The sequence below is a fragment of the Platichthys flesus genome, chromosome 15 (genome assembly GCF_949316205.1).
Source record: "Platichthys flesus chromosome 15, fPlaFle2.1, whole genome shotgun sequence".
Classification (NCBI taxonomy): domain Eukaryota; kingdom Metazoa; phylum Chordata; class Actinopteri; order Pleuronectiformes; family Pleuronectidae; genus Platichthys; species Platichthys flesus.
In genome coordinates this window covers 255,018-282,916 of record NC_084959.1, presented here as the reverse complement: position 1 = coordinate 282,916, position 27,899 = coordinate 255,018, and the positions used below count along the sequence as shown (strand labels likewise).

At 45.9% G+C, this 27,899-nt stretch overlaps 2 protein-coding genes and 1 long non-coding RNA gene across 7 annotated transcripts; 1 reads left to right on the top strand and 2 right to left on the bottom strand.

Moving 5' to 3' along the window:
• The first annotated feature begins 41 nt into the window (after positions 1–41).
• Positions 42–16,897, top strand: LOC133970039 (arrestin red cell). Of its 4 annotated transcripts, none has more exons than XM_062406834.1 (17): positions 42–286; positions 4,439–4,469; positions 4,704–4,764; positions 4,917–4,961; positions 6,024–6,121; positions 6,224–6,322; positions 6,602–6,661; positions 7,201–7,268; positions 7,764–7,899; positions 8,013–8,097; positions 8,486–8,558; positions 8,690–8,827; positions 9,054–9,137; positions 12,482–12,505; positions 12,972–13,048; positions 13,272–13,326; positions 13,730–16,897. In XM_062406834.1, exons 1-17 carry the CDS (start codon positions 264–266, stop codon positions 13,815–13,817), a joined length of 1,245 nt encoding a protein of 414 aa, XP_062262818.1. In that variant the 5' UTR covers positions 42–263; the 3' UTR covers positions 13,818–16,897. The 4 variants fall into 4 exon arrangements, with proteins under 4 accessions (XP_062262818.1, XP_062262817.1, XP_062262821.1 ...); XM_062406833.1 differs by having other exon boundaries at positions 44–286; positions 13,727–16,897; XM_062406837.1 differs by lacking the exon at positions 12,482–12,505 and having other exon boundaries at positions 44–286.
• Positions 11,247–11,956, bottom strand: LOC133970040 (uncharacterized). Its single transcript, XR_009924265.1, has 3 exons — positions 11,841–11,956; positions 11,499–11,619; positions 11,247–11,311 (listed from the first exon to the last, which is right to left on the bottom strand). It is a non-coding gene; the product is annotated as an uncharacterized LOC133970040 (long non-coding RNA).
• Positions 16,898–17,550: 653 nt separating the features above from the next.
• taf9 (TAF9 RNA polymerase II, TATA box binding protein (TBP)-associated factor) lies at positions 17,551–20,022 on the bottom strand. Of its 2 annotated transcripts, none has more exons than XM_062406994.1 (7): positions 19,900–20,022; positions 19,060–19,141; positions 18,723–18,859; positions 18,403–18,537; positions 18,224–18,302; positions 18,003–18,116; positions 17,551–17,887 (listed from the first exon to the last, which is right to left on the bottom strand). In XM_062406994.1, the coding sequence occupies exons 1-7, from the start codon at positions 19,933–19,935 to the stop codon at positions 17,721–17,723; spliced, it is 750 nt and encodes a 249-aa protein (XP_062262978.1). In that variant the 5' UTR covers positions 19,936–20,022; the 3' UTR covers positions 17,551–17,720. The 2 variants fall into 2 exon arrangements, with proteins under 2 accessions (XP_062262978.1, XP_062262979.1); XM_062406995.1 differs by having other exon boundaries at positions 17,551–17,878.
• Between the last annotated feature and the right edge of the window lie 7,877 nt (positions 20,023–27,899).

The window sequence follows — 27,899 nt, the reverse complement described above, 5'->3', positions numbered from 1 at the left end:
ATGTGTGCGCGCAAACGTGCGAACACACACACATATCCTGTCTTTGCGGAAGTCGGAGCATTCGAGGCGGCGCTAAATGAAATTATCATCCGGACACAGTCGTTATCTGAGCGGATCTTCGGAGCGGATCTTCTGGATCTTCTGGCTCTTCTGAGCGGATCTCGTGAGCGGAGCTCCGTCAACACTCTCCGGGTCTAACGTCAATCCTTCCCCGCCTCCAGGCTCAGTTTGTCGGGGTCTTCTGTCGTCCGCCTGCCGAGGAGATGGGGGACAAGGCGGGCACCAGGTAGGAGCTAACATGCTAGCAGCTAGTTAGCAGCGGAGCTCACGCACTTCGCTAGCGGCAGCCGAGTGGCTGCTGGGCCGGGCGGGGAGGCTTTTCTCCGGCTGTGCTGCACACATTTAGCCGCTTCCTGGGGAGGACCGGCCCGGGGGTGAGTCAGCCAGCCCCCGGGTCGTGTTCGAGCCTCCGGGGCGATGACCTCTTCTTTGGGGAGGCCACGCTAGCTCGGCAGGGTGGGGTTAGCTAGCCGCGGACAGGAGCTCCTCCGGGCACTGGTCTGTCAGATGAAGCGTGTGACTGATGTTTGAATCCGTGTGTGATCGCGAACCTGCCGCTGTTCCCCCCTACACGTCGGTGTGCTGAGCAGGAACCAGCTGTCACCGTGGACACACGGATCCCCACAACACGGAGAGGTGGGCGGCATCGATCCCTGCTCACCACCCTGCCGCTGCAAGTCAACTGACACAGCTTCTCTACAGACGGTCTGTGTTCACACCTGTGATGACCGGGGGTCAGATGGAAGCTGCCCGAGAGAGGGTGAGGGGGGAGGCCGGTGCTGCTGGCCCGTGGCTCAGGCTCATGAGACCGCTGGAGGAGGAAGCAGGAGCCGCAGCCAGCAGGTGATCAAAGCCCTGGATCCGGATCAACCGGTTCCTTTGATCCTCAGGTGTTTACACTCATCATCTCAAATGGTGAGGACGATACGAAGAAGACGATGGTGGCCTCCCGCCAGTCCACCGAGCCAAGAAGAAGATCTCCCATGAAGGACGGAGAAAAGGAACCAGCAGTGGTTTAGAAACCATGGAGTCCCGGGTGCAGAGGGACGATGAGGAGCTCAGAGCTTCGTGTCCTCCTCTCTTTAAATATGTCTGATTCTTTTCATCAGGAGCATTTAACTGAGATCTGCTACACACAAACTGTTGATGTAGTTCTGATGTGGAATCAAACAGCTGCTACAGAGGGTCAGTGAACTGAGTCCGACAAGAAAAGTTCTGACGTCTTCTTTCTCACGAGTCGATGTTTTTTTTGGAGCTGGGAGATAAGTCCGTATGAATAATTATTACAATGACATTTTCATCAGTAGCAACATAACACAGGTGATATGTGTATATCTCATTAACCCATAGTGTAAACACTGTGAGGAGGTTTAACTGAACTACATCCGGTTCCTAATTGTCTGAAATAAAGAGCCGTCACTCAATCCTCTTTAAACAAAACACAAATACTCACATGGAATCTATCATCATTAATTATAGGAACATTTTAATCTTGATTTAACTTTTGGCAAAATCCTGATTTGTAGTTTTATCATGTGACAGGCGCTTGTTAATTGAAGAGCTGCAGTGATTGGTTGATTGGCGGAGAAATGATTGACAGCTGTTTTTTATGATTCACTTTATACACAAGACAAGAAATGAAATCACATCCAGCTCAAACATGTCGTGTAGAGTTCTCTTTGTTCTTCAGTAGGTTTGAAACAGGATTGATTATTCTTATATAAACTGTTACAGTCAAAGAAAATGTAGAATAAGTGATAAACATGCTCCGAACATGAGGAAGTTCATCACGTTATGACACATCCATGAAGAAGATGGAACGATTCACAGCTGATCAACACAAACACAATCTGGCTTCTAGGTTGAACTTTGTGATCGTGTGTCGACTTTCACTCGGTCCACTTCAGCTGGGACTTCCTGTCTCTGCCCACATGTTACTTCCTGATAGGAAACTGGGGGGGGGGTTGACGCCATGTGAACACTGACATGAGGAAACTTCCTGGAACATTGAGACGTTATCACACAGGACAACTGTGTCTTCACACTCTGGTTCCTATCAACAGCAATAATCCCGATGATCATCTCCTGCGACTCAAACTGAAGTCACTGCAGATGAAACACGTTCAGTGACGTGAGATCATTAATAAATGATAAAACACGGATTGAAATACAAAATACATGTTGATAAAAGTGCTGAAGGCTTAAAAATGACAAAAGAAAATCTAAACATTTAATAACATAGATATGGAGAACTTTAATATTGCAGAGTAAAAGATGAAATCAACATCTCAGATCCGATTCAGCTCTTCGTCCCAACATCCATTTGAACCGAAGACGAGTTCTTCTCTGGACACTTTTCTCCACATGGAAACACATGGAGCCAAAATCTCATCTATCAAACTCCTTTTCCACGTTGTGAATTAATCCAGAATCTTCTCAGACAAGATGGCTATCTGAAATAAAGCTCTGACGGGTTCCTCACGTGTTCCTCGTTCACGTAGAAGATGAAGACGTCCACTTGGAAACACGAGGAGGTTCCAGATCTTCTGGTGATGAGGGCCGACCCGGTGTGGATGAGCTGGAAACAACAACACTGATCTTTCCACAGCAGAGTTCATACGTCATGTCCCGCCTCCTGCTGCTCTACAGGCTCCGCCCCTCGCCTGGATGTTCCCACATGTTCCTGTTTGAACGAGTCGGACCCGACAACCTGCTGCTGCTCCACAGACACTGACTACAGGACATGGAACGAATGTTTGTGATTGATCAAGCCGGGTGGATTTGATGAGCAGGTCTTTGATGATGTGCGTCAGGACTTTGTTTTTGAATCTACTGTCGTCACATGTTCACCTGCACAGCCTCCATCCTGACGCCCGTGGGAATGAAACCGCCTTCACGCTCTGCTTACTGCTTCCACATCTCTCAACCCGATGGATGTGTCATGGTGGCGAGCGGCGCCGGCGGCTTACCCAGCTGCAGTGGAAGGTCTGCAGGGACGAAGGCTGAGAAGAAAGTCCCGTCCTCCTGTGACCACAGACTGCGTCATGTCAACATCGCTTCAAGTCTGGGCAAGACACCAGTGTCCTCCATCTTGATTTGACTCTGTTTGCAGCTAATTAGCGACTTGTTCTGATCAACATTATTATTTTCTCTTGTTTGGAATCTTTTGAAATCGGAATAGTTCCTCACTGTTGTTGTTGTTGTTGAGTCTCAGCTCTGACAGTGAAACCTGCAGTTGTGTTTGAGTTAGACTCAGTTGTATGTTGTTGTGTGTGTTGGTCTAAATTTATCAGCAACAGGAAGCTGCAGGTTCGACGGATTTTAATTTTCTTTAACTGCTGCGGCCTCAACTTCCTGTTTGTGTGCTGCCACCAGGAAGTGGCCGGGACTCTGGTGGATTGACTGGTTTGGTGAGAACGCTGTCAAACTGTGCTGCAGGGCGACCTGGTTCCAACTGGACTCGGTTTGTTTGAGATCAAATATGAGAATTGTTCCCATTCAGGGTCTTAAAGTCTTAGTATTTAATAATCAGAATTTGAGGCCTCAGAGATATTTAAATATGTTAAAATATTCAGTTTAGGTTCACCTTGTTCCTTTGACACTAGGTCTGTAGTTGCCTGAACAGAACGTTGTCTGACTCAACCTGCTGATGTTCCTTCATATCCTGGATCTCACGTTTCTGTAAGGTCCGCCCTCGGGGATAAACATGTACATGTATGACGAGTGAGAACATGTGTGACGTCTGTGGACGTCAGTGAGCTGAGACGTCTGCTCACCGGGGTGTCGTCTCTGACCGAGGGAACTAAGTTGGAATTGAGGAAGCGTGTGTGTGTGCGTGTGTTTGTGTGTTTGTGTGTTTGTGTATTGAGAATCTGAAAGGAAAAAAGCGTCAAATGTTGATGTAGATGAAAAGTTGTAATCTATGCACACGCCAAGAAAACGAGCATCAGGCCCCGCCCCCGAGAGGATGAAGCCCTCCCTCTGCTGACCATGACCAGAAAGACCAAGGAATCATGGGAGACTTTAATCTGTTCACTGAGCTGCGGCCGTAAACGCTCAGAAAACATCACGCCATCAACATGCCAGCATTGAAGCCGTTTCCCATCAGCCACCTCTGTGAGGACCAGGTTCATGGCGTCAGTCCGTTAAACCTCAGCACTGACGCAGAATAGTAACTTCCTTTAATTTATTTTTCTTCACTTCCTCCTCGACTTCCTGCCGTGTTGAAATAAACTGACTTAGTTTCCTCCGATTATTTTCTCTCACTTTTTACAGCGTCTCAGTTTCTAAGTTCACACAAACGCTGCAAAACTAATGTCCCTGTCTTTTCTTCCTCTTTTCCTCCTCTTCATCATCTTCCTGTTTCCAAACTTCTCAGAGTTTTTAAGAAGTCCAGCCCCAACTGTAAGGTGAGTCAGTCCTTTATTTACTTTGCAACAACTGACTGGACTGAGAGGAGATGTTCAGTCTGTGGAAACACAGACGAGTGGAGACAGACGTCTCTACAGACCAACTCTGACTGTGGATGATAAGAAGAAGAACCTGAGTCCGAACTTAAAGTCGTTACAAACATTTTGGAAAGTTTGTTTTTGTATGTTTTTTTGGAATGAAAGGAAGTGACTAAACGTGAGGTTTGTGTCCAGGTGACAGTTTACCTGGGAAAGAGAGACTTCGTGGATCATCTGGATCACGTGGATCCTGTAGGTGAGTCGACTCTCCGTGCTCAGTGGAAAATGATTTCCCAGTTGCTGAGCAGAGAGAATCCGTCAGTTGAAAGGTCACATGTTTAAAACCAGCTGAGTGGACGTGGTGTTGGTGCTGACTCAGCGTTTTGTCTTCCTTCCTCCTGCTGACAGACGGAGTGATCCTCGTCGACCCCGAGTATCTGAAGGACAGGAAAGGTACGACCACTTCCTCCTGAGCTCCACGTGTAGAAGAAACACAAACACAGAGAAAAGTTCAAAGTAGAATTTTATCTCTACTTCAAAAACCTGATGAGAAAAAGTGTTTGATCAAAAAAAAATAAGTGTAAAAGACAGAACCTTAAAGAAGACAATGTATCAACTTTCCCACAGTCCTCAAACGTACCACAGCTGCTTCACACTGAGCTGCTCAGGTCTCTGGATCTCCTCCTCCTGAGCTCCTGTATAAAGTCTGAATCCAGGAGCATCCTCCACTGATTCACTTGGGGGGGGGGGGGGGGGGTTAGTAACAGGTCACTTCCTGTGTGTGTCTGCCCCCCCCCCCCCCCCGGCTGCTCCACTTCTCACCTGAACCGTGAGGAGGACCTGCTGCTGAGTTGTTCAGCTGTGGAACAAACTCTGGAGAAGCTCTGGAGATGATTCCACCTGGAGCTCCTGTGTGACTGAAAATCAATTCAGAAATAATATGTGACGTTTCATCATAATCTCTTAATTCCACGAGTTGAAACCTACCAAGTATGATCTCAGGATAAAGAGTCTCACCAGCCCAAGTGGTTTGACTTGGTGAAGCAGCAGAGGATTGTGGGAGTTGTAGTTTTCTTTGGGTGTATTTGCACTTTTACATTACATTTCATTGAGCTGAGGCTTTAATCCAAAGCGACTCACAATAAGTGCATCAAGCCCGAGGGAACAGACCCAGAACCACAAGAATCAAGAAAGTACTTCTTCAAAATAAAGCAAAACTACAAAGTGCTATGAGTAAGTGCTACTAAATTGTTAGTTTAAAATGTTTTAAAGGAGCAACGAGCCGATTGGCCGAAGCAGAGCGGAGTGTCCCACTTAGTGGGAGGAGCTTCAACGAGCTGTGTCATACATAGTTTGGTCAGAACCTGTCGACGGAATGAAAGTCCGTGTTAGCTTGAACAGAACATTGTGTTTAATGTAAGTAAACATGTGTAATGCAGGTCCGATGGTTATTGAAGGAATGCTCAGGGGATGAGTCATGTGACCAACAGATGTCTTTGCTCTTCCTCTTCACAGTCTTCGTCACGTTGACGTGTGCGTTTCGTTACGGACGCGAGGACCTGGACGTGCTGGGTCTGTCGTTCAGGAAGGATCTCTACATCTCCACCTTCCAGGTCACATGATCGCAGTACTTGTACTTGACCTGTGTATTTTAACATTGAACATGTGACCTTGTGGTTTATCTCCTTTAATAAACCCTGCTCTACGTCTGACAGGCGTTTCCTCCGGTGCCTGAGGAGCGGAAACCAAACAGTCGCCTTCAGGAGCGGCTGCTGAAGAAACTCGGCCAACATGCACACCCCTTCTACTTCACTGTGAGTCACATGACCGGCCTGTCCTGGTTCCTGTTGGAGATGAACAGGTTTCATTCAGCAGTAATGAAGCGTCACTTCCTCCACGTCTGGTGGATTCTCACTCGTGTGCTGCTTTGAAAACTTTATTATCAACTGAACATGACTCTTCAGGGTCAGAGGTCACACAACTTGCTCACATGGTTATTTGTGTTACGGATTTTTTTACTGTAAAGATTTTGTTCATATGTCTTTATATTATGGATAATTCAGAAACTGAACCTTTTTATGTCTTTGACTCAGGTTCCTCAGAACCTCCCGTGTTCTGTCACTTTACAGCCCGGCCCAGAGGACACTGGGAAGGTAACACACACACACACACAAACACACACACTCGCTCTCTCAGACACACACACACGCAAACACACTCGCTCTAACACACAAAAACACTCACTCTCTAACACACACAAAAACACTCGCTCTCTGACACACAAGCAGTTTTCTGACACAAGACTTGTTCACATCAGCTCCTCCTCATGGTTCAGGGGGGGGGGCAGACACACACAGGAAGTGACCTGTTACCTCTGCTGCAGAGGCCATGTGATCATGAAAATGTGTCCATTTCAATAGACATTTAAACACTTGGTAACTTTCTTTACTTCAGTAACCATAAAACCTGCACTGAAATATTAAGTTATTCAAAAACAATTTATTATACATGGAACAACAGAGAATTGTTAATTCTAAACCTTAATTGAGCCTCAGTTGTGAATTAAATGAAAAGTTTCCTGCTTCTGCAGCCTTTGTCCTGAGGGTCAAACCAGGAAGTGAGGAGCGGCCGGTGGGAGTGGCCTAACCCTAACCTCAGCAGCTGAACTGTTCTCTCTGGTCTGTGTCCTCAGGCCTGTGGCGTGGACTTTGAGATCAGAGCTTTCTGCGCCAAGTCAATAGAAGAGAAGATTCACAAGAGGTGAGGAGCTTTGTGAGGATTCAGAGAGCTGGAGAGATGAGCTTCAGTTTCTCACATCGGACCAAGAAACTGATCAGGAGCTCAGCTGACTCCGGATCAGACTTTGTTTTAGTTTGTTTCATTTTTAAACAGAAATGAAACAAACCTGGAAACATCTAACATGGCTGACAGCTTCATCTCTCGCCACCAGAGGGAGTTCAGAGGGAGGGTGTAGTTCTACTGTCGTCCCTGTTGGTGTCACTGTTTCTCCTAAAATCACATTCAGTTCAAATGAAGGAAGAAGAAGATTAAGTTTATTCATCTCTAGTTTCGTGTGTGTGTGTGTGTGTGTGTGTGTGTGTGTGTGTGTGTGTGTGTGTGTGTGTGTGTGTGTGTGTGTGTGTGTGTGTGTGTGTGTGTGTGTGTGTGTGTGTGTGTGTGTGTGTGTGTGTGTGTGTGTGTGTGTGTGTGTGTGTGTGTGTGTGTGTGTGTGTGTGTGTGTGTGTGTGTGTGTAGGAACTCCGTGCGTCTGGTCATCAGGAAGGTTCAGTATGCTCCAGAGAAACCAGGTCCTCAGCCGATGGTGGAGACGACTCGCAGCTTCCTGATGTCGGACAGGTCCCTGCACCTGGAGGCCTCTCTGGACAAGGAGGTACACACACACACAAGTAACCACACACACACTCGGACACAAATAAATGAGGAACCTGTACTGTTGGAGACTGATGAGGTGAATGTGTTGCTCTACTCTTCCTGTGTGTGTAGCTGTATTACCACGGCGAGCCCATCAGCGTCAACGTTCACGTCACCAACAACTCCACCAAGACCGTCAAGAGGGTGAAGATCTCAGGTGTGTCTCCTTCGCTCCTCCTCTTTCTCCTCCTGTTTCTATTTGATCCTCTCTGTCCCCTTTTTTAAACAGTGAAAATAAATGTGTGTCATGTTGAAACATGGTCGTCAGAGGTCACACAGACACAAGGTCAGAGGTCATGTGGTCGGTTGGTCCATCAGGAAGTTCACAACACACTCCTTCACAGAAGCAACCTTCATACTCCTCACCAGGAGGGGGCAGTACACATTGGAACAAGTCGCAAAGCTGAAGTTTGCAGATTTTCACAGATTAGAAAAGAACGTCTTAGTTTCCTGGACTAAATGAGCGTGCATGATGTTGTGGGTATTGACTTGTGAACCTGTTTCCTCACGTGATTCCCGTGTGTGCGTGTTGTGTGTCTCCGCAGTGCGTCAGTATGCAGACATCTGTCTGTTCAGCACGGCTCAGTACAAATGTCCTGTGGCTCAGCAGGAGGCAGAGTAAGTTCCTCTTGTGTTCACAATCCACATCCACAGGTTCCACCACACAAGTCCAACAGGATGTAGCTGAACAGTCAGTGGGTGTGGTTTACCTGAACAGTTTGATTGACAGCAGTGTGTGGTCTCCACAGTGACCAGGTGTCGTCCAGCTCCACCTTCTGTAAAGTTTACACTCTGACTCCCACGCTCGACAAGAACCGAGAGAAGAGAGGACTCGCCCTGGACGGGAAGCTGAAGCACGAAGACACCAACCTGGCCTCGTCCACCATGTAACTCACACACACACGCACAGACAGACACACACACAGAGGGACACACACACATACAGACACACTCGCATACAGACACACTCACAGAGAGACACAGAGGGACACACACAGAGGAACAGACATACACACTCACACACTCATGTAAAGATGTTATTAACGGCAACAGGTCAAATGATGATGATCAGGCCACCAGGGGGCGATGTGACCCGCTCTGTTTCTGTTGTAGTGTGAAGGACGTCACCAACAAAGAGGTTCTGGGGATCCTGGTGTCGTACAGAGTCAAAGTGAAGCTGGTGGTCTCACGTGGAGGGTAACACACACACACACACACAAATATATACATACATACACACATGCACACACACATATATATACACATGTACACAAACCCACATGCATATACACACACAGACCCACACATATTTATACTTATATCTTGGTGCAGACTCTAATCAGTTCCTTGGCCCCTCCCCATCAGAACTAAACATCTAAACCTGATTCTAACCCACAACAAGGTCGAGATCTGAATGTCCTCACAAAGACATCTGTACAAGAGCACACACACCTCCCACTCTGCTGACATCACTTCCTGTCCTCAGCTCGACCAGATAACGTTAAAACCACAGACTGTAAATAAAGATGGATGACAGCTCTATCGCCCCCTGGTTGCTGGCTGCAGTAAAGGTCATAACCCCTCCTCCTCCATGTTAGCAGAGGGGACAGGGAGCAAATAAAGAGAATCAAAGTAGAAGTTAAATGTTTATAAAGTTGTTTTTGTCATTTCAGCTGGTTGTCATCTCTGATCCGTTTGGTTTGAATCAGTTATATATATGATATATATATATTATATGATGATATGAAAACAAGCTGAGACGTGATGATTGACAGATGAGCCTGACTCAGGATTAAGATGGGGGGGAGATCAGGTCCCAGTTCTAACAAGTTAACGAAACAAGAGTGTGAAGATGTTATTAATGATAGCAGCAACCATTCATTTAATAATAATAATGTGGGCGGGGCCTCGACACCACAGCCTTAAGGCCTATGTATGCTTCTCTGAGTCCGTGACGGACGGACACTTTCATCTCCGGTGACGGCAACTCAATCAAATAAAGTGACACCCAGCGAGTCTGAATGCTGATGTTATCGTTCATTAACGCAGGAGTTCCCCGGTCTTGTTTCCGAACTGCGTTGCTAATTCAACAGCTTGAAGCTACACGGAGGCAGCTAGCTTTCCCCCCCCCCCCAGCCTCCACACACACAGTCAGCAGGGACACCCGATACTAACTACTACCAAGTGTTTGCTTCTAACCTGTCGGTGTTTGAGAAACAGTGTCATGAGCCGTGGGATTAAAGTCAGCGGGTTTTTTCGCAGTTAGCATGGTGGCTAGCCCGCTAGCCCCGTTATGAAAGTTCGTTATAACCGTATGTGACCGTACACACGTGCCGTAAGTGCTCTAACCAGCCACCGTCAGCCGGACAACGCCGCTGGCTTAACACACTTGTCACATTTATCATAGTCGTAGTTGTGTTTGGGTTTATTGTGATGTAGGGAATGGAACAGGAAGTGTGAGATCCAGAAATGATGTCATTCCGAAATACTGTCGTTAGTAGACCAATCACAGCCAAGGGCTATCCATAGGCTCTCCGCCATGCCGACGTGTAGTTAGAAAAATCAGAGCTGCACGAAAAGCTCTCCGAGGAGCCGGAGAGGAGGTTCCATGTTGGAGAAGGCGGTCCTATCTGTCCCTGTCCGTCAAAACGGAGAAGCATACATTGGCCTTTACTGTCACTGCTGCACGGACTGACTGTAATTTAAGTCATTACCACAAGGTGTCAGCGTCGTCTTCTGCTTCTTCTTCTTCTTTGGTCAGTTAATTGGTGGGTAGCAACTAACATCAAGGTGCATTACTGCCCCCTACTGGGGGTTCTCTGCTCTGCACAGGGTCAGGAGAGGAGGCGTCCTTTTGTTTACAGTCTTTGATCTGGTTCATACATGATATATAATTATCTTCAGCTTCTTGAATATGATTGGGTGAAAACAATAAATTGATTCATTGAGAAAATAATTGGCAGCTGTTGTATGAGCACAGGAAGTAGAAAAATTATCCAGTTGTATTTTGATCCTGACGGGAAGCTCAGCCTCTCACTTCCTGCTCCCTCCACTTGACTTCCTGCTCCCTCCTCTGACTTCCTGCTCCCTCCTCTGACATCCTGCTCCCTCCACTTGACTTCCTGCTCCCTCCACTTGACTTCATGCTCCCTCCACTTGACTTCCTGCTCCCTCCACTTGACTTCCTGCTCCCTCCACTTGACTTCCTGCTCCCTCCCCTGACTGCTCTCTCCACTAGACTTCCTGCTCCCTCCACTTGACTTCCTGCTCCCTCCACTTGACTTCCTACTTCCTGCTCCCTCCACTTGACTTCCTGCTCCCTCTTCTGACTTCCTGCTCCCTCCTCTGACCTCCTGCTCTCTCCATCTGACCTCCTGCTCCCTCCCCTGACTCCTCCCTCCACTTGACTTCCTACTTCCTGCTCCCTCCACTTGACTTCCTGCTCCCTCTTCTGACCTCCTGCTCCCTCCTCTGACCTCCTGCTCCCTCCACTTGACTTCATGCTCCCTCTTCTGACCTCCTGCTCCCTCCACTTGACTTCATGCTCCCTCCTCTGACCTCCTGCTCCCTCCTCTGACCTCCTTCTCCCTTCTCTGGCCTTCTGCTCCCTCCTCTGGCTTCCTGCTCCCTCCTCTGACCTCCTGCTCCCTCCTCTGACCTCCTGCTCTCTCCATCTGACCTCCTGCTCCCTCCTCTGACCTCCTGCTCCCTCCTCTGACCTCCTGCTCCCTCCTCTGACCTCCTGCTCCCTCCTCTGACCTCCTGCTCTCACCTTCTGACCTCCTGCTCCCTCCTCTGACCTCCTGCTCCCTCCTCTGGCCTCCTGCTCCCTCCTCTGGCCTCCTGCTCCCTCTTCTGACCTCCTGCTCCCTCCTCTGGCCTCCTGCTCCCTCCTCTGACCTCCTGCTCTATCCATCTGACCTCCTGCTCCCTCCTCTGACCTCCTGCTCTCACCATCTGACCTCCTGCTCCCTCCTCTGACCTCCTGCTCCCTCCTCTGACCTCCTGCTCTCTCCATCTGACCTCCTGCTCTCTCCTCTGACCTCCTGCTCCCTCCTCTGGCTTCCTGCTCCCTCCTCTGACCTCCTGCTCTCACCATCTGACCTCCTGCTCCCTCCTCTGACCTCCTGCTCCCTCCTCTGACCTCCTGCTCTCACCGTCTGACCTCCTGCTCCCTCCTCTGACCTCCTGCTCCCTCCTCTGACCTCCTGCTCTCACCGTCTGACCTCCTGCTCCCTCCTCTGACCTCCTGCTCCCTCCTCTGACCTCCTGCTCTCACCGTCTGACCTCCTGCTCCCTCCTCTGACCTCCTGCTCCCTCCTCTGACCTCCTGCTCCCTCCTCTGACCTCCTGCTCTCTCCATCTGACCTCCTGCTCCCTCCTCTGACCTCCTGCTCCCTCCTCTGGCTTCCTGCTGTAGTTGCTCTTCACTGTTGTTGCTTCCACTGTAGTTTGTTGTGATCGTGTTGCCTCCTGCTTTTCATTTCATCTCCCCTCTGTGTTTTTGGCTTTCTGTGTGGCCCCTCTGTCGCCCCCTTCAGGCTGCTGCGAGGCATGTTGGAGAGGTAAATCAGTTTTCATTTGACGAGCACAGCACACATGAAGACACTGGTTCCTCCGTCCGTCACAGCTTGAAGTTTTAAACCTGGATTAAATGCCAGAATGTGATTTAACGTGAGAGGAATCTGCTTTAAACCAGATTGAAATGGATCTAAACCGGTTAAGATTGAAAATGGTTTAGAAGTCACATTTTTTGCTATCTTAACTTTGTTCAAGTGGATCTAGATATCTTTTTAGACAAAATGAATTTCTTCGAACTGCTTTGAAATGAGTTTCAATATTGGTTAAATGTATAGAAACTTAAAATTGTGAGTCAAATCTGGTTTAACAACAGATCTGAAGTTTAAACCAGAGATAAAACTGGTTGAACTGGTTTTAAACGAGAGACGCGTAGAGACACAAACTTGTATCTGTAACGTCCTGCTCGTTTGATTTCATTATTGTGTGTGTGTGTGTTTGTGTGTGTTGTAGAGACGTGTCTGTGGAGCTCCCCTTCATCTTGATGCATCCTAAACCTGTGGAAGCTCCAGTGTCTCGTCCTCAATCAGGTGAGTACACACACACACACTGAACGAGCAGTGGGGGATTATGGGAGTTGTAGTATTCATTTCGGGTTTCTCCAATTTTCCTTGAAAAATTATAAATTGATTATTAAAATAGCTGCAAATAAATGTTGTAATGTTTATGATTTAATCAGACACTGAATGACCATAGAGACGAGAGGAGGTGTCCATGGGAACAGGGGTGTGACGTGTTGTGTGTTTGTTGCAGCTGTTCCGGAGATGGACCCCCCCATCGACACCAACTTGATAGAGTTTGACACAAAGTGAGTAAAAGCTGAGTTCTGAAATGTTTCTTAAAAGCTTCGTAGAGAGTTTTGATCCTGGACGCAGGTCGAGCAGCTTCACTTGATTCGGAGTCAAACAAATATTAGAAAACAATAAAATGATTTTCTTCCAGTTGATATCATTTGTAGCTTCTATCGGAGAAAAGGACATTTCACTTCTGGGTGTTTGTGGTGAGTCGCCCTCGGAGGGTTTCATATTGTGGATGATAAAGCTGATCAGAAATCTGTTGATCTCTGTGAGTCATTTCATGACAGCACAGAAATCCGATTTGATCTTTACAGTCGTTTGTTCTCAGCAGAATCAAGTTGCGTTCACTTTTGATTGGTCGGTGTGTTTGATTGGTCGGTGTGTGTGATGATGTCATCCTTCCTCCCGCAGCAGCATCTCCCAGGACGATGACTTCGTCTTCGAGGACTTCGCCCGCCTGCGACTCAAAGGAGCCGTGGACGACAAAGACGAGGACTGCTAGGACTTCACCGACCCTTCATACGCTTGCTTCGACCAACCACACACACACAGACACACACACACACACACACACACACACTCTTGACGTTACATTCCCCATGACGGATGAGGGCGTGTTTAGACGGAGGCCTCGCAGCCTTGCTGGTGTTCTTCCTCTCTTGCTTCTGCCATTCATCCCGCTGCCGCCATTTCCTGCCACCGCCTCCTCCATCCATCTTCTCCGTTTCCCTCTGTTTTTGCTGAAGGTTAAAAAACTCTAGATGTTAAGCAGCTGCAGGACAGATGTTGGCGGTCCGGATGGGAAATCAGCTGTTTCCTTGTTTGTAGTTCAGGACGTTCAGGTATGGGCGGAGTCCAGAGGGCGACCATGTGAGGAAAAAGATTAGAAACATGAAGAACTCTGTTCACAGAAGAAGCAGCGTTTGTCCTCTTTTACTTTGAAAATCCTCTTGAATGTCGAGCCTTTCCTGCGGCGATGATCAGCGTCGCGTTCAAACAGGACATTTACACTGTAGACGCTTTTTGTGTTGTGGTCGCAAAAGGAGGAAACACTCAATCACACCAGTCTTACAGACGACTGAAGTTCGATTTCACCAGCATCCCCCCCCCCCCGTCCATTTGTTCCTCACTTCCTGGTCGTGGGTTCTCTTCACTCATTCCAGCGTCGATGAAGTCATTTTATTTCACCGTCTGGTCGTCTACGTTTATCTGACAGTTTGTAAAAACAAAGCAACAAGAAAATAAACTGTCGTTAAACGATCAAATTATTGTTTCTAGATAAAATCAGTTATTGTAAATAATACATAAAATCCTCTTCCTCCAGAAATTAAGATAAAATATCTCAGATACGAATGCTGCCATCTTGTGGTGATTATGTTATCTACAGTCCATTTGAGCAGGAGTGATCGTGGGGTGGAGCTGTGGTATCCAGATCCCGCCCACACATTCACTTGACCAATCCTGAGTCAGGCTCATCTGTCAATCATCACGTCTCAGCTTGTTTTTATATCATCAAATATCTGATTCAAACCAAACTGATCATAAACTTGAACATCAGAGAGATAAGAGCAGAAACATCTTTACAAACATTTATTTAACGTCTACTTTTATATTTTTAGTTTGGTTCATGTCCCATCTGCTAACATGGAGGAGTTTATGACCAATACTTCACCCAGACACCAGGGGGCGATAAAGATGAATTGTCTTCAGTTCATCTTTATTAAGACAAACGTACAAGCTGTGACATTTTTACATTGGAGGAAAATTAGATTTTATTTACAGATGATACATTTATGATGGTTTTATGTCTTTTCCCAAACATAAAGAAAATAAACAAAGATCTCTGGTTAAGAAGAGCTGACACACATGAAGATGTGAAGAGAGTTTGTGGTGATCAGAGCTGAAGACGTGTCAGGGGATGTAAACATGATCACATCTGCAGCAGAGGTAACGGGTCACTTCCTGTGTGTGTCTGCCCCCCCGCTGCTCCACCTCTCACCTGAACCATGAGGAGGATCTGCTGCTGAGTTGTTCAGCTGTGAAACACAAACTCTGGATTCCATCTGGAGCTCAGGTCTGAAAACAGATTCAGAAAAACGTAGAAAATCACCAGACGTCACTTCAAGTGTGAAGGAATTATTAAATCCAGTTTTCTGAGGCTCAAACTTCATCGTCTGCTCGTTTAAGGGAAACACTGAAGTTTATTTTTGGTTTATTTTCATTGTCTCACTTTAAAATCCTTAACTTGTGTTGTAGAATTCTAAACACTCAAACTGCTTTGTGCCTTTTACACTGTTGCCAACAACATGACTGATCAGCAGGTTCACTATCTACTGGGAGTAGAACGTCCTGGGGACCTTTTGACTGTCTAATTTAAAACCTTGATTCAAAATGATTTCATAAGTTCAGAATAATAAACTGAATTTAAAAGAAATACATAAAAAAATTAGAAAAATAACTTTAAAAGTTTAGCCTTGTCTGATTTAAAAAACTGTTCTAAGAATTTTTTATTTTCTTGGCCAAATTATAAAATTGTGGTTTTAGTTATTTCTACTATTTTTTCTCAAAATATTTTTTGAAATATCAAAACCTTTTTTGTAAAACAATGTGTTTCTCTCTCACAACAACACCATGGAAATATTTAATCAGACAAACACTTTTCTTCTGTTCCTTATCAATGTCCCCAAATCATCGTATCAGTCTAAATTTGATCTTTTAATCTAATGTTAATGCCATGTGAGAAAACCATGTTTAAACAGAGTGCCATGAAAAACTCTTCAGCCAAAAACTAAAAGAGATTCCTTTTCAAAATTAACCAAACTGCTGCGGTGTTTCCCTTCGACCAGGTCCAGGTTCCATCTCCTTTCTTCAGCTCTGGGTTCAATTGATTTCTAATCGTGAGATCGTTTCTCTTCTTGGCTGTGATCAGTTGTTTTCCGATGTTCTTTCGTTGCCTTTAAGTTATTTGTTTTTATTCAGTTCAACATTTCAGACCTTTTCATCTGCAAAACACTGAATTTTTGTTTCATTTATTTTCACTTATTCCAGGAAAGTAGATGTTTTTATTCCTAATTCTTTGTCGCGTCTTCTACTTGATTCATCGAGTCGTGGATCCCCCCCCCCCCCCCCCCCCGTCACTGAAGCTGCGAATCAGAAGGGACTAAGAAGAAGCGGAGCATGTTTTTAACGTTTCATTTGATTAGTTTGATTTGGAAGCAGTGCTGTGAATTGTACGAGCTGTGATTCTGTCTTTATTTCGTTGTGCGTTTGTGGGGTAACTTTGCTAAGTGTGAAAATATTTTTGCCAAGTGCCACGCCCCCGGCCTGTGCGATGCCTAACCATAATGTCTCTAAAACAGGAAGTGATTTCTGCTGGTGGACGAACACCAGAACGACAGAATTACAATTATTATGCTTCTGATTATTATTATTATGGTGACTTACTATTATCTACTGTATCATCATTTACAACCATGATTATTCTCATAATCATTTAAGAGTCTATTGTTTTGCCATGTATTTTTTATGTTGAGATTTTTATTTTAGTTTTCTTTTTATTATTAAAGGTAAAATGAACTAACATCCTGTTTCCCTGGTGATTGTGTTAATTTCATTTTCTTCAAAGTCAAACTTGGTCTCAAAATGGACACAACACTGATGTCAGTGATGACATCATCAAGCCGCAGCGTTCTCCAGGGAATCCTTCACGTCAAAGTGACGATGAAACCGAACCTTCGACCTCGGACAGATCCAGATCTCATTGATTCGCATTTACAAACAAACAAGATGGGCGGAGTCTCCCAGTAACCAGGAAGTCTGGAGACCAGGGCCTATCAGAAAGCAGCAAACCCATTTCAAGAGAAACAGCCTGGAAAACATACGACCCGTGTCCCAGATGTTTGTACAGAACTCTACGATCTACATGTACCTCGCTGCTGATTGGACGACACCTCTGACACACCCACCAAACCACAGAAGACCAACCAGGAAGCTCGTTGACCCGTTTAGAGGAAACATGATGTTCAACATGAAACTGACGAAAGCTTTTGACCTTGAACGTGACCCAGGCTTTGTAAGGGGCGTGGCTGAGGGCGAGTTATGTAAACAAATTTGTTGGTGTAGAAGACAACGCTTCTACACCAACTGAGCAGAGTTAAATAGTTTGTCACTTTTTGTGAAGCAGAACTCGTCTCGCGTGTTACTCTCAAGTTTTCCTGATAAAACAGACGCAGCTCTTTTTCATTTTAATAGTTTTATTTGAAATCCACAGAACTGAAGAGTCTTTAACAAAAGTTCTAGAAAATCAAAACCAACAGTTTCTAATGAGCACGGGACTCCGCCTCCTTACTGACGTCTTGTAAAGGTTCGGACACATTTTTAAAAAGCCGTGTTCTCAGTCCTGAGGTCATAGAGCGTCGTAGTCGTCCTCGTCCTCGTGCTTCCTCTTCAGCGACTCGCCCCCCGAGCTCTGCGACGCCATGTTGGTGCTGATCAGGATGTTTTTGGAGCCAATCAGAGACGGGTTGATGAGGACGTTGGAGACGGCCGGCGTGGACGGTGCCGCTATCCGGACAAAAGTTAGGAAGTAAAGATTGATACTTTTTACTTTACAGGTTTCTTCACATTTACAGTAACTATTTTTAAAATACATTTTAAATACAAAGAGTGGGAGGAGTCGGGTTCTTACTGGTTTTGGTTATGGTCGTCTGAGAGGGCGGTGGAATCTGCACCGTGAACCTTTGACCCGTCAGAGACACCGGAGCTCCGACTTTGGCGGTGACGGACTGAACCGATGGAGTTCCTGTGGAGACGACACCAGTCAGAACAAACAGGTCCACTTCACTGGGCACAGCGCCCTCTACAGCCTCACAGCTGAATCACAGGGAGTCTGGTCCCCATAAGACTCACCGAGGGTGGGCGTGGTCGGCCTGCTGGAGACGGCGCTGACACTGAGGCGAGGCACCGAGATCCTGCCGGCGGACGACACCTGAAGAAAACAAATCCTCACGTCAGCGAGCTGCAGACCCAACAGAACCAACAGAACCAACAGAAGACCAGACGTGTTCAGACCAGGTGGAAGTTCTCACCTTCTTCTGGACGGACTTGAGTCGGTAGTTTGGCGCCGTCAGGCAGTAGCGGTCGGGGGGGAGTCGAGGTCCCGTGTACGGTTTGATGAGCGGCAGAGGAGCCTGGTTCTTCTGCCTCGCAACCTCCAACAGGAACTGAACACAGGGACGCACACGTTACAACACTCACACACAAATAGGACACCACAAGACTACACGATGAAAATAAATGAACATCATTCGAAGGATTCCGTCTCAGCAGCATCTTGTGAAACGTGTTCATGGTCACGTTGATAATCAACAGAAACATTTGTCTAGAAGATGTTTGTGCAGCGACTTGCATCTCGTGGTGGCGGTGAAGTGAACGACTGGTCCATGCGACACTGGATCGCCAGTTTGATGTCGTCCGCGTCCACGTTGGACTTCTTGGCGTGTGTCGCGTAGATTTTGGCGTCCTCGATGATGGTCGTCACGTAGCCTGAGAACACAAACAGACGGTGACTCTAACAAGTGTCAGTGATGATGGAGGAGCTGAGAGACGACAGGAGACAAACTGTTTCCTGTCCTGAGGCCTCTGTGAAGACGGAACATCAAGAAACATAAAGCAGCTGCATCATGAATGTGCCGCTCGGGCCTCGTACAGCTCCCTGTCACAGGGGGAATCGAACGTGGACTCACGGTAGGTGAACTCCAGCATCTGGTTGATGACCCGAGGTTCGTACTCGGTGATGCCCATGTCCTTCAGGATCTGGATCATCACCTGGAGAAACAACGTCCATGTTACACGACTGCTGATCCTCCAACAGATCCCAGGTCTGTTCCCAGGTCTGTTCCCAGGTCTGTTCCAGAACCAACAGTTATCAGCAACAATGTGGAATGTTCAAGTGGTTCAGTCCAATTCAACGTGTCCTCGTGTCCGGAGACTCCACTAGGTGGCAGCCTTCCTATCGGAGACCAGCTTCATGTCTCTTTGGTTACAGCCTCTGATCGTCATTTTATTTAAATATATTTCATATACAAGCGAAACATTTACAATGATCAGCTGTGAACCACCAGTGTGAGCACTTTATTAGGAACACTAGTAGAATCCAATCAGCCAATCACGTGTGAGAACACGAGAAGCTTCAGGTAAAGTTCAAACATCAGACCAATGGGGTCAGAGGTCAGGCTGAGGTAGGTAACTTTGAATGACTTTAACATGTTTTACATATACTTCCACCTAAATGAGTAATCGGATTACTTCAGTAAACACAGTCTCTCAGTATCGAGGTAACGTTACTGTTTCATAACGTGCAGCCTCCACCCACATAAACAACTAGAACCGCTAAGCTAGCGAGTTAGCAGAAAGCTATTGTTGTGAACGCCGGTCCAATGCTAACGTTAGCAACTAAGCTAGCCGTCGTTCGGCGGCTCAAATAAACTTCCGGTGGCCGTTAAATGACGCGTGACACGAACAGTTCGATGCGCCGGAGTCGGACCGGAACCGCGGACCCGGAGGATCGGAGTGAGACTCGGTACCTGAGCATCTTTCGGGATCGTTTTCGGAGCAGACATTTTGATTTCCTCTGCAGTGACGTCACGTCTTCTTCTCTGGTAGTATCCGCTCAGACACAAAGCTCCAGCGCCTCCTGCCGGTCAGCAGGAGGGTGGCGGTATTACACTGATCAGAATCAGGGGGGGCTGGGTTCCTTCTGAGGTCCACAACCATCTCCACTGTTTTCAGAGCGTTGAGCTCCGGGTTGTTCTGGTCACACCAGGTCACCAGCTGCTCAACCTCCCACCTGTAGGCGGACTCGTCCCCACCAGAGAGGAGCCCAAAGGCAAAGTGCAGGGGGCCAGGAGAGGGTCAGTGATGGCTCTGAGGTGGAACAGCACGAGGAGCTCGAAGGCCTTCATCACCACAGAGGTCAGGACGCTGATCTTTGTTTCTTTGGGGACAGGGAGGATGGTGGAGGTCTTGAAGCAGGCTGGTACGTGATGGTGAGAAATCAGAAAAATGACGACCAAGAAATTGTGATTTAAATCTAAAACAGTTCAATCCTACTCTAGTATAAGTTTTAAACTTAATCTAAACTATTTAGTAACCAGTAGATCCATATTTATGTGGAAGAATAATTGAAGAATGTTTGTGTCTGACGTTTAGTGGATTAGAAATTGTGTAAATGTAAAACTACCTGAAAACTGTAAATTAACTGTACTTGAGTAAATGCACTTATTTACTTACCACTACTGAAAATGGATAGTGGATTAAATATAAGTATTCTTCGTTAGTCAGTTAGGTGATTATTTTGTTGACAAATAAAACATTTGGTTCTAAACAACAGCAAAAAACACGGATCTATAAAACAAACCCAAATTCCAAAGGGTAAAACCTCAATAAACTTTAGTGTTATAAATAAAAGCTGCAACATTCACACACTTCAACCATTTAACACTGTGAAAAGGATCGTTATCTTATTTCTACTATATTTCATTTGTATTATTTTAATGATGACGAACAGTGACACTAAGACAGGAGGAGAAAAGCTTTAACAACAGAAATCCTGCAGGAGGCGCTATAACAACACGTACTGAACTGTGGGGATGACTTTTTTAATAAGAGTTTTAACACTTCAACTTTAAAATGATCCAAAGTTACAATTCTTACCTTACATGAAATATGTTTTTCTTATTTGCTTTAAATAATAAAATGATCAGCTATTGAACTATAGATAAAATCAACCGATGATAAATTCAGTGAAAACTTTAACGAACCAACAGATCAGAGATGAAATCGACCAATGGAAACAGTCGACTTGTGACGAGAAGGAAACGATTGCTCTCATCAGGTTTTAAACAGATTTTAAATCCATGTGTCTCAGTTAAAAGTTTCTGTCACATAATTTGGCTTTTAAATAGAAATAAAATAAGTGACGTAGTTGAAATGATTCAAGTGAATTCGCCTAGTTGAGAATCATTCATCTAATTGTTTGTGTTTCATTTTTGTAATGTTTTTAATGTTTTGTGACTGAAGATCAAACGAGGTCTGGATCACATCCTGTTCACACAGGAAGTGAAACAAATATCACAAGTTGAGTTTCGTTTGCTCAAGAAAACTTTTACTGTGATGTCTGTGTGGAGTGTGTGGTTTACTGCTCGTCATCATGAGAACACACACAGCCTACAGTCGTGGTTCTCACGACTTTATGGCGACGCTGAGAGTGAACGTGTCCATAAACTGTTCATGAAGAAACCAGGAGGTCAGCTGATCAGGAGCTGGACCCACGTCTTCTCACTGTGGCTGGTCGGAGAGTCATCACAGAGAAGCTGATGAAAGGCTCCTTCAGGACCTCGTGTTGCTGTGTGAAGAAACATGGCGGCTGCTGTTTGATGCTCTGTGACTTTGATCTCTGTTGGTCTTCAGGGAACATGAGTCATGAGGAACCTGCCGCGGTTCCTCCTCTGATAAGAGTCCACAGCTTCTTTACGACTTCTCAGAAGGTTCTTATCAAACGTCAACTTCTGTTCTGTGTTTCAGCTGCTCCCACTGAGCAACAGACACTCTGAGGAGGAGCCGTGAAGAGCAACTGACAGGAAGAGTCACTGACAGGAAGAGTCACTGACAGGAAGCGCTACTGACAGGAAGAGTCACTGACAGGAAGAGTCACTGACAGGAAGAGTCATTGACAGGAAGTGTGAGCGACGCTTTGTGTTCACCGCTGCTAGTCGAGTCATGTGACTGATGAGAACCAATCAGGACGATCGGTGTCAGTTACTGACTCAAACACAGACTCAGAGTTTTCAAATCAAAACGAGGCCAGCAGGTGTAACCATAGCAACAGGGGTGACGTGTCAGTGTGGGCGGAGCCTGACAAAATAAAGACACTGACCTGCAGAGCCAAGGTCAACAAGGGTCACACAGGAAGTAGATATGGCCCAAAATATGTGGACAACTTTCATTACTGATCTGATGATGATACACACAAACACACATACACAAACACACATTTCATTGGTTAACCATTTACTGACAACACACACACACACACACACACACACACACACACACAGGGGGAGGTGATCGGGTCATAACGAGGACTACAGCGTCTCATAAAACTGTAACAGAGAAGAAGATGCTGCTCGTCACTTCCTTTGACTTTTTCATCGGTTAACCATTTACTGACAACACAAACACACACAGACACACAAAGCTGAAAGTACACACTGTAAATATAGATGACCGATACAAACACTGCCATCTAGAGGGGCTGTCACATCAATCAATCCCAGTTTGTCTCACAGATGTTAACAAGGATCAACTTCCAACAGAAAGTTAGTGATCAGTGATGAAGCTCAGTCCCATGTGACCTTCCTCTCCCAGGACACACACATGCTGATGGAACTGAACACAACAACACAACAACACAACCACAGGACTCACTACATGAGAAGAACCAGTTTGTAACTTCATGTTTAAAGTGTTTATACATGCTGTCTGATGGAGATGTGAGGAGATGGTCCCAGTCCTCGATCAGCTGACACCAGGGGATGTGATGCTAGGAGCTCTTTGATGCTGTCCTATCATGAGTGTAGGAGGAGGAGAGTTTTAAATTGTGAGTAGCAGGAGGTGTAGTGAAGCTAATCCAGGAGACGTGTGTATTCATGTAGTTCTGAAGTTGGCCAGCAGGAGATAAAACTCTGCTAAACCTAAATGATGTGTTTGTGGTAAAAGGAGCAGACATGTAAAGTCCAACCTGCAGCACTGACCCTGCGTCTGTTATCTTAACCCAGGTTAGTGTCTAGTCGAAGGAAGCTCCATCCTTCACACACCCACCAACTCCACCACCTCCTTTACATGTAAGGCAATGAGAGGACACCCCCCCCCCCCACACACACACAGGGTTAGGGTTAGACAACAACAATCGACACTGAAGCTCCGAGCATTCAGAGAGGAAACAGTTCAACTTCATCTGGATCAAATCAACATGGACCTGCTCTGTCTGCTCCATGTTAACAACCTGCACCTGTACCCTCGACCAGGAGAAGGAGAAGGAGAAGGAGAAGGAGGAGGAGGAGGAGGAGGAGGAGGAGAAGGTGAAGTAGGAGAATAGGAGAAGGAGGAGAGATCTTCTATCTCAGTTTCTTCTGTTCAAACATGAACTTGGAATCATGATCCTGCAACGTGGTGTCGAAACGTTCAATATTATCACCAGGTCGAAGGTTAATGCGCAGGAGAGGTAACACACACAGAGACACACACACAGAGATACACACAGAGAGTCACACAGAGACACACACAGAGAGTCACACAGAGACACACACACAGTGACACACACACACACACACACATATAGACGCACAGAGACACACACACAGAGATACACACAGAGAGTCACACAGAGACACACACAGAGACACACACACAGAGACACACACAGAGAGTCACACAGAGACACACACACAGTGACACACACACACACACACATATAGACGCACAGAGACACACACACAGTCACACACAGTCACACACACACACACACACAGTTACGGTCTATTTAAATTCTTTAAGTTATATCATTTCGTCCATAAGCAGAATCTGTGTAGCTCTGAGTTTGGGTGAGGGTTCATCCTCAGGAGGACGTGAGCTCTATCAACACGGAGGCTGGTGGAAATGAAAGTTTATGGGAACTGAGTCATAAACCAGTGGCTGTATACGTCTGGAGGATTCTGTTTATAGACCAGAGGTCATTTGATTTCTGAGGAGGTGGAGTCATGTGATCGTTTCATTTAAACATGTTGCTTCTCTTTTTCACACTAAAATTGATCATTTAAGATTCTCATTGAATTTTTGTTTATTATATAGATTTATTATTGTCTATTGTTGATTTGTTCTTTCTTCAATTGTTTCTACACACATATTTATATATATATGTATAAATTGTTTGATTAGTAAGACATGCAGCAATAAACAGACGTTTGATGTTAAAGCTCAACTTGAATATTTAGACTTTTTATATTTTAATTGAAGCATCACATATTTCTGATCTTTTACTTTCAGCCATTTTGTTTTGGAGGGAAGCGAGTGGCCTGAAATGGCCGCCGCCCAGTTCTTTGCTTCTCAACCTCTGTCTGTGGTTTCCAGGGAGAAGGAGCTGATTCCAAACGGATCCTGAAGTTGATCATTACAGAGAACATCAGTGAAACCACGGAGAACCTCTCTGGAGATAGCTGGAGCTGTTTTGAAGCGGAGGCAGTAAAGGTTACGTGAGTTCATCAGGAATCAGGTGATCTGGGCTTGTTAGCGACTCGCTGCCATGTGAACATTTGACTCCAGATAACGAGGACGTTGTTCCTCATTCGCTCACAGAGCGAAGTCATAAACCCCCGAGCGGCTCGTCGTCTGAGGAGGAACGTTCGAACAGGGAAAAGTGAAACTGTACTTCAGGCTCTGGCCTGCAGGGGGCCGGGCCCGAGCCTCCATCACAGGTGTAAATCGGTTGAAGCTACGTAGTTAGCCTTCATGCTACTTTGGAATAATGTATAAACAGATCATTTCATTCTTTGATCCCAAACTGGGGAAATACTGTAAAACTATACGACCAAAATATAAAGAAAGAGATTATAACAATGTTACATAATAAAGACAGAGAGCAATTGATCACAATATGTTAAGTATGCTGTAAATAATAAACATATAATACTTTTTTTTTTAAACGAAGGGCACCCTAAATTACAAACTAATGATTCAAGTGGAAAATCTTTACTGATGAATATTGTGTAATTTGTTGAGAACAAAATGTTGTTACTACAACCAATGGAAACTAAAACCATCAACTCACTGAGAACTGGATTCAAAACCACACTGAACATCCCAGTAGCAAACTGAAACCACAAGCTGATCAGCTCTCCTGGTGTCTACTGGTGTCTACTGGTGTCTACTGGTGTCTCCTAGTGTCTCCTGGCATCTCCTGGTGTCTCCGGTTGTGTCCTATTCTAATATCTCCTGGTGTCTCCTGTTGTGTCCTATTGTAATATCTCCTGGTGTCTACTGGTGTATCCTGGTGTCTACTGGTGTCTCCTAGTGTCTCCTGGCATCTCCTGGTGTCTCCTGTTGTGTCCTATTGTAATATCTCCTGGTGTCTACTGGTGTATCCTGGTGTCTACTGGTGTCTCCTAGTGTCTCCTGGCATCTCCTGGTGTCTCCTGTTGTGTCCTATTGTAATATCTCCTGGTGTCTACTGGTGTCTCCTAGTGTCTCCTGGCATCTCCTGGTGTCTCCTGTTGTGTCCTATTCTAATGTCTCCTGGTGTCTACTGGTGTCTCCTGGTGTCTCCTGGTGTCTCCTGTTGTGTCCTATTCTAATGTCTCCTGGTGTCTACTGGTGTCTCCTGGTGTCTCCTGGTGTCTCCTGTTGTGTCCTATTTTAATGTCTCCTGGTGTCTCCTGTTGTGTCCTATTGTAATATCTCCTGGTGTCTCCTGTTGCGTCCTATTGTAATATCTCCTGGCGTCTACTGGTGTCTCCTAGTGTCTCCTGGCATCTCCTGGTGTCTCCTGTTGTGTCCTATTGTAATATCTCCTGGTGTCCACTGGTGTCTCCTAGTGTCTCCTGGCATCTCCTGGTGTCTCCTGTTGTGTCCTATTCTAATGTCTCCTGGTGTCTCCTGTTGTGTCCTATTGTAATATCTCCTGGTGTCTACTGGTGTCTACTGGTGTCTACTGGGGTCTACTGGTGTCTCCTAGTGTCTCCTGGCATCTCCTGGTGTCTCCGGTTGTGTCCTATTCTAATATCTCCTGGTGTCTCCTGTTGTGTCCTATTGTAATATCTCCTGGTGTCTACTGGTGTATCCTGGTGTCTACTGGTGTCTCCTAGTGTCTCCTGGCATCTCCTGGTGTCTCCTGTTGTGTCCTATTGTAATATCTCCTGGTGTCTACTGGTGTCTCCTAGTGTCTCCTGGCATCTCCTGGTGTCTCCTGTTGTGTCCTATTCTAATGTCTCCTGGTGTCTCCTGTTGTGTCCTATTGTAATATCTCCTGGTGTCTACTGGTGTCTACTGGTGTCTACTGGGGTCTACTGGTGTCTCCTAGTGTCTCCTGGCATCTCCTGGTGTCTCCGGTTGTGTCCTATTCTAATATCTCCTGGTGTCTCCTGTTGTGTCCTATTGTAATATCTCCTGGTGTCTACTGGTGTATCCTGGTGTCTACTGGTGTCTCCTAGTGTCTCCTGGCATCTCCTGGTGTCTCCTGTTGTGTCCTATTGTAATATCTCCTGGTGTCTACTGGTGTCTCCTAGTGTCTCCTGGCATCTCCTGGTGTCTCCTGTTGTGTCCTATTCTAATGTCTCCTGGTGTCTCCTGTTGTGTCCTATTGTAATATCTCCTGGTGTCTACTGGTGTCTCCTGGTGTCTCCTGGTGTCTCCTCCAGGCTCTGGACACTGTGCTGGCTGACACAAACCTTATTGTGACCACATGTATGGCTGTGTCCTCCTGGAGGAGCTGGACTACCTGTTCAGCCTAATAGAGCAGCAGGTAGCTCCTCATGCTACCAGCAGTGAGGAGGAGTAGAACCCAGAAGAAGAAGGAGTCAGTGAGGAGGAGCAGTGAGGAGGTGTCTGTGGACACGTTTCTGTCTCCATTTCACCTGTTGTTACTTTGATTTGCACCAAATCAGAGAAACTGGTTCTGATGGACACGTTGACCTCTGGAGTTTAACTTTGTACTGTGAACATTAAGGTTCACTTAGTTCTTTATATGTGTATTCATAAGTATATATATACACATACACACACACACGTGTGTGATGGACAGATATTAAAAGCTTCGTCTCCTCAACAAACATGTCTGTGTCTCTGTGGTGACACACTTCACTGACTCCGCCCCCAATAAAGTTTATGGTGGCGAGGAGAGAGAGCAGCTGGTTCATGTGTTTACATAAAAATGAGGACGAGCGACCATGTGAACAACTTCTCCTGTTGTAACTTGTGGCAGGAAGAGGAGGAGGAGGAGGAGGAGGAGGAGGAGGAGGAGGAGGAGGAGGAGGAGAAGGAGGAGGAGGAGGATAAAAGTCATTCAAACTTAAACCTTCAAACCAAATCTTGATCCTCACAAATATAGAAACACACTCACATAGCTGATTATCTCTGTCCGTGTAGACACACAGACAAACACACACTCACACACATGGATAGCGTGTTTGTCCAGAGTTCCTCTTCGCCCTTTGGACACCACACCTCAACTGCTGCATCAATTAGTAAATGTGTGTGTGTGTGTGTGTGTGTTTGTGTGTGTGTGTGTGTGTCTGCCTGTGTGTGTGTCGTGTTTATTCTGTTTTTCCTTCTTGTTTTTTTCTTTTCACTTTCTTGTTTAAATTTAACGTCAGTTTTCTAATGAATAATAATATCATATATTTTGACTCAGTTGTTCAGAGACATGAGTTTATCTTGAACAAATATCAACGCTCACTAAACAAATACAGTTTTTATACGTTTTATCTTAATTATTTCTAATTAGTCAAAAAACACAAACACTAAATAAAAAATA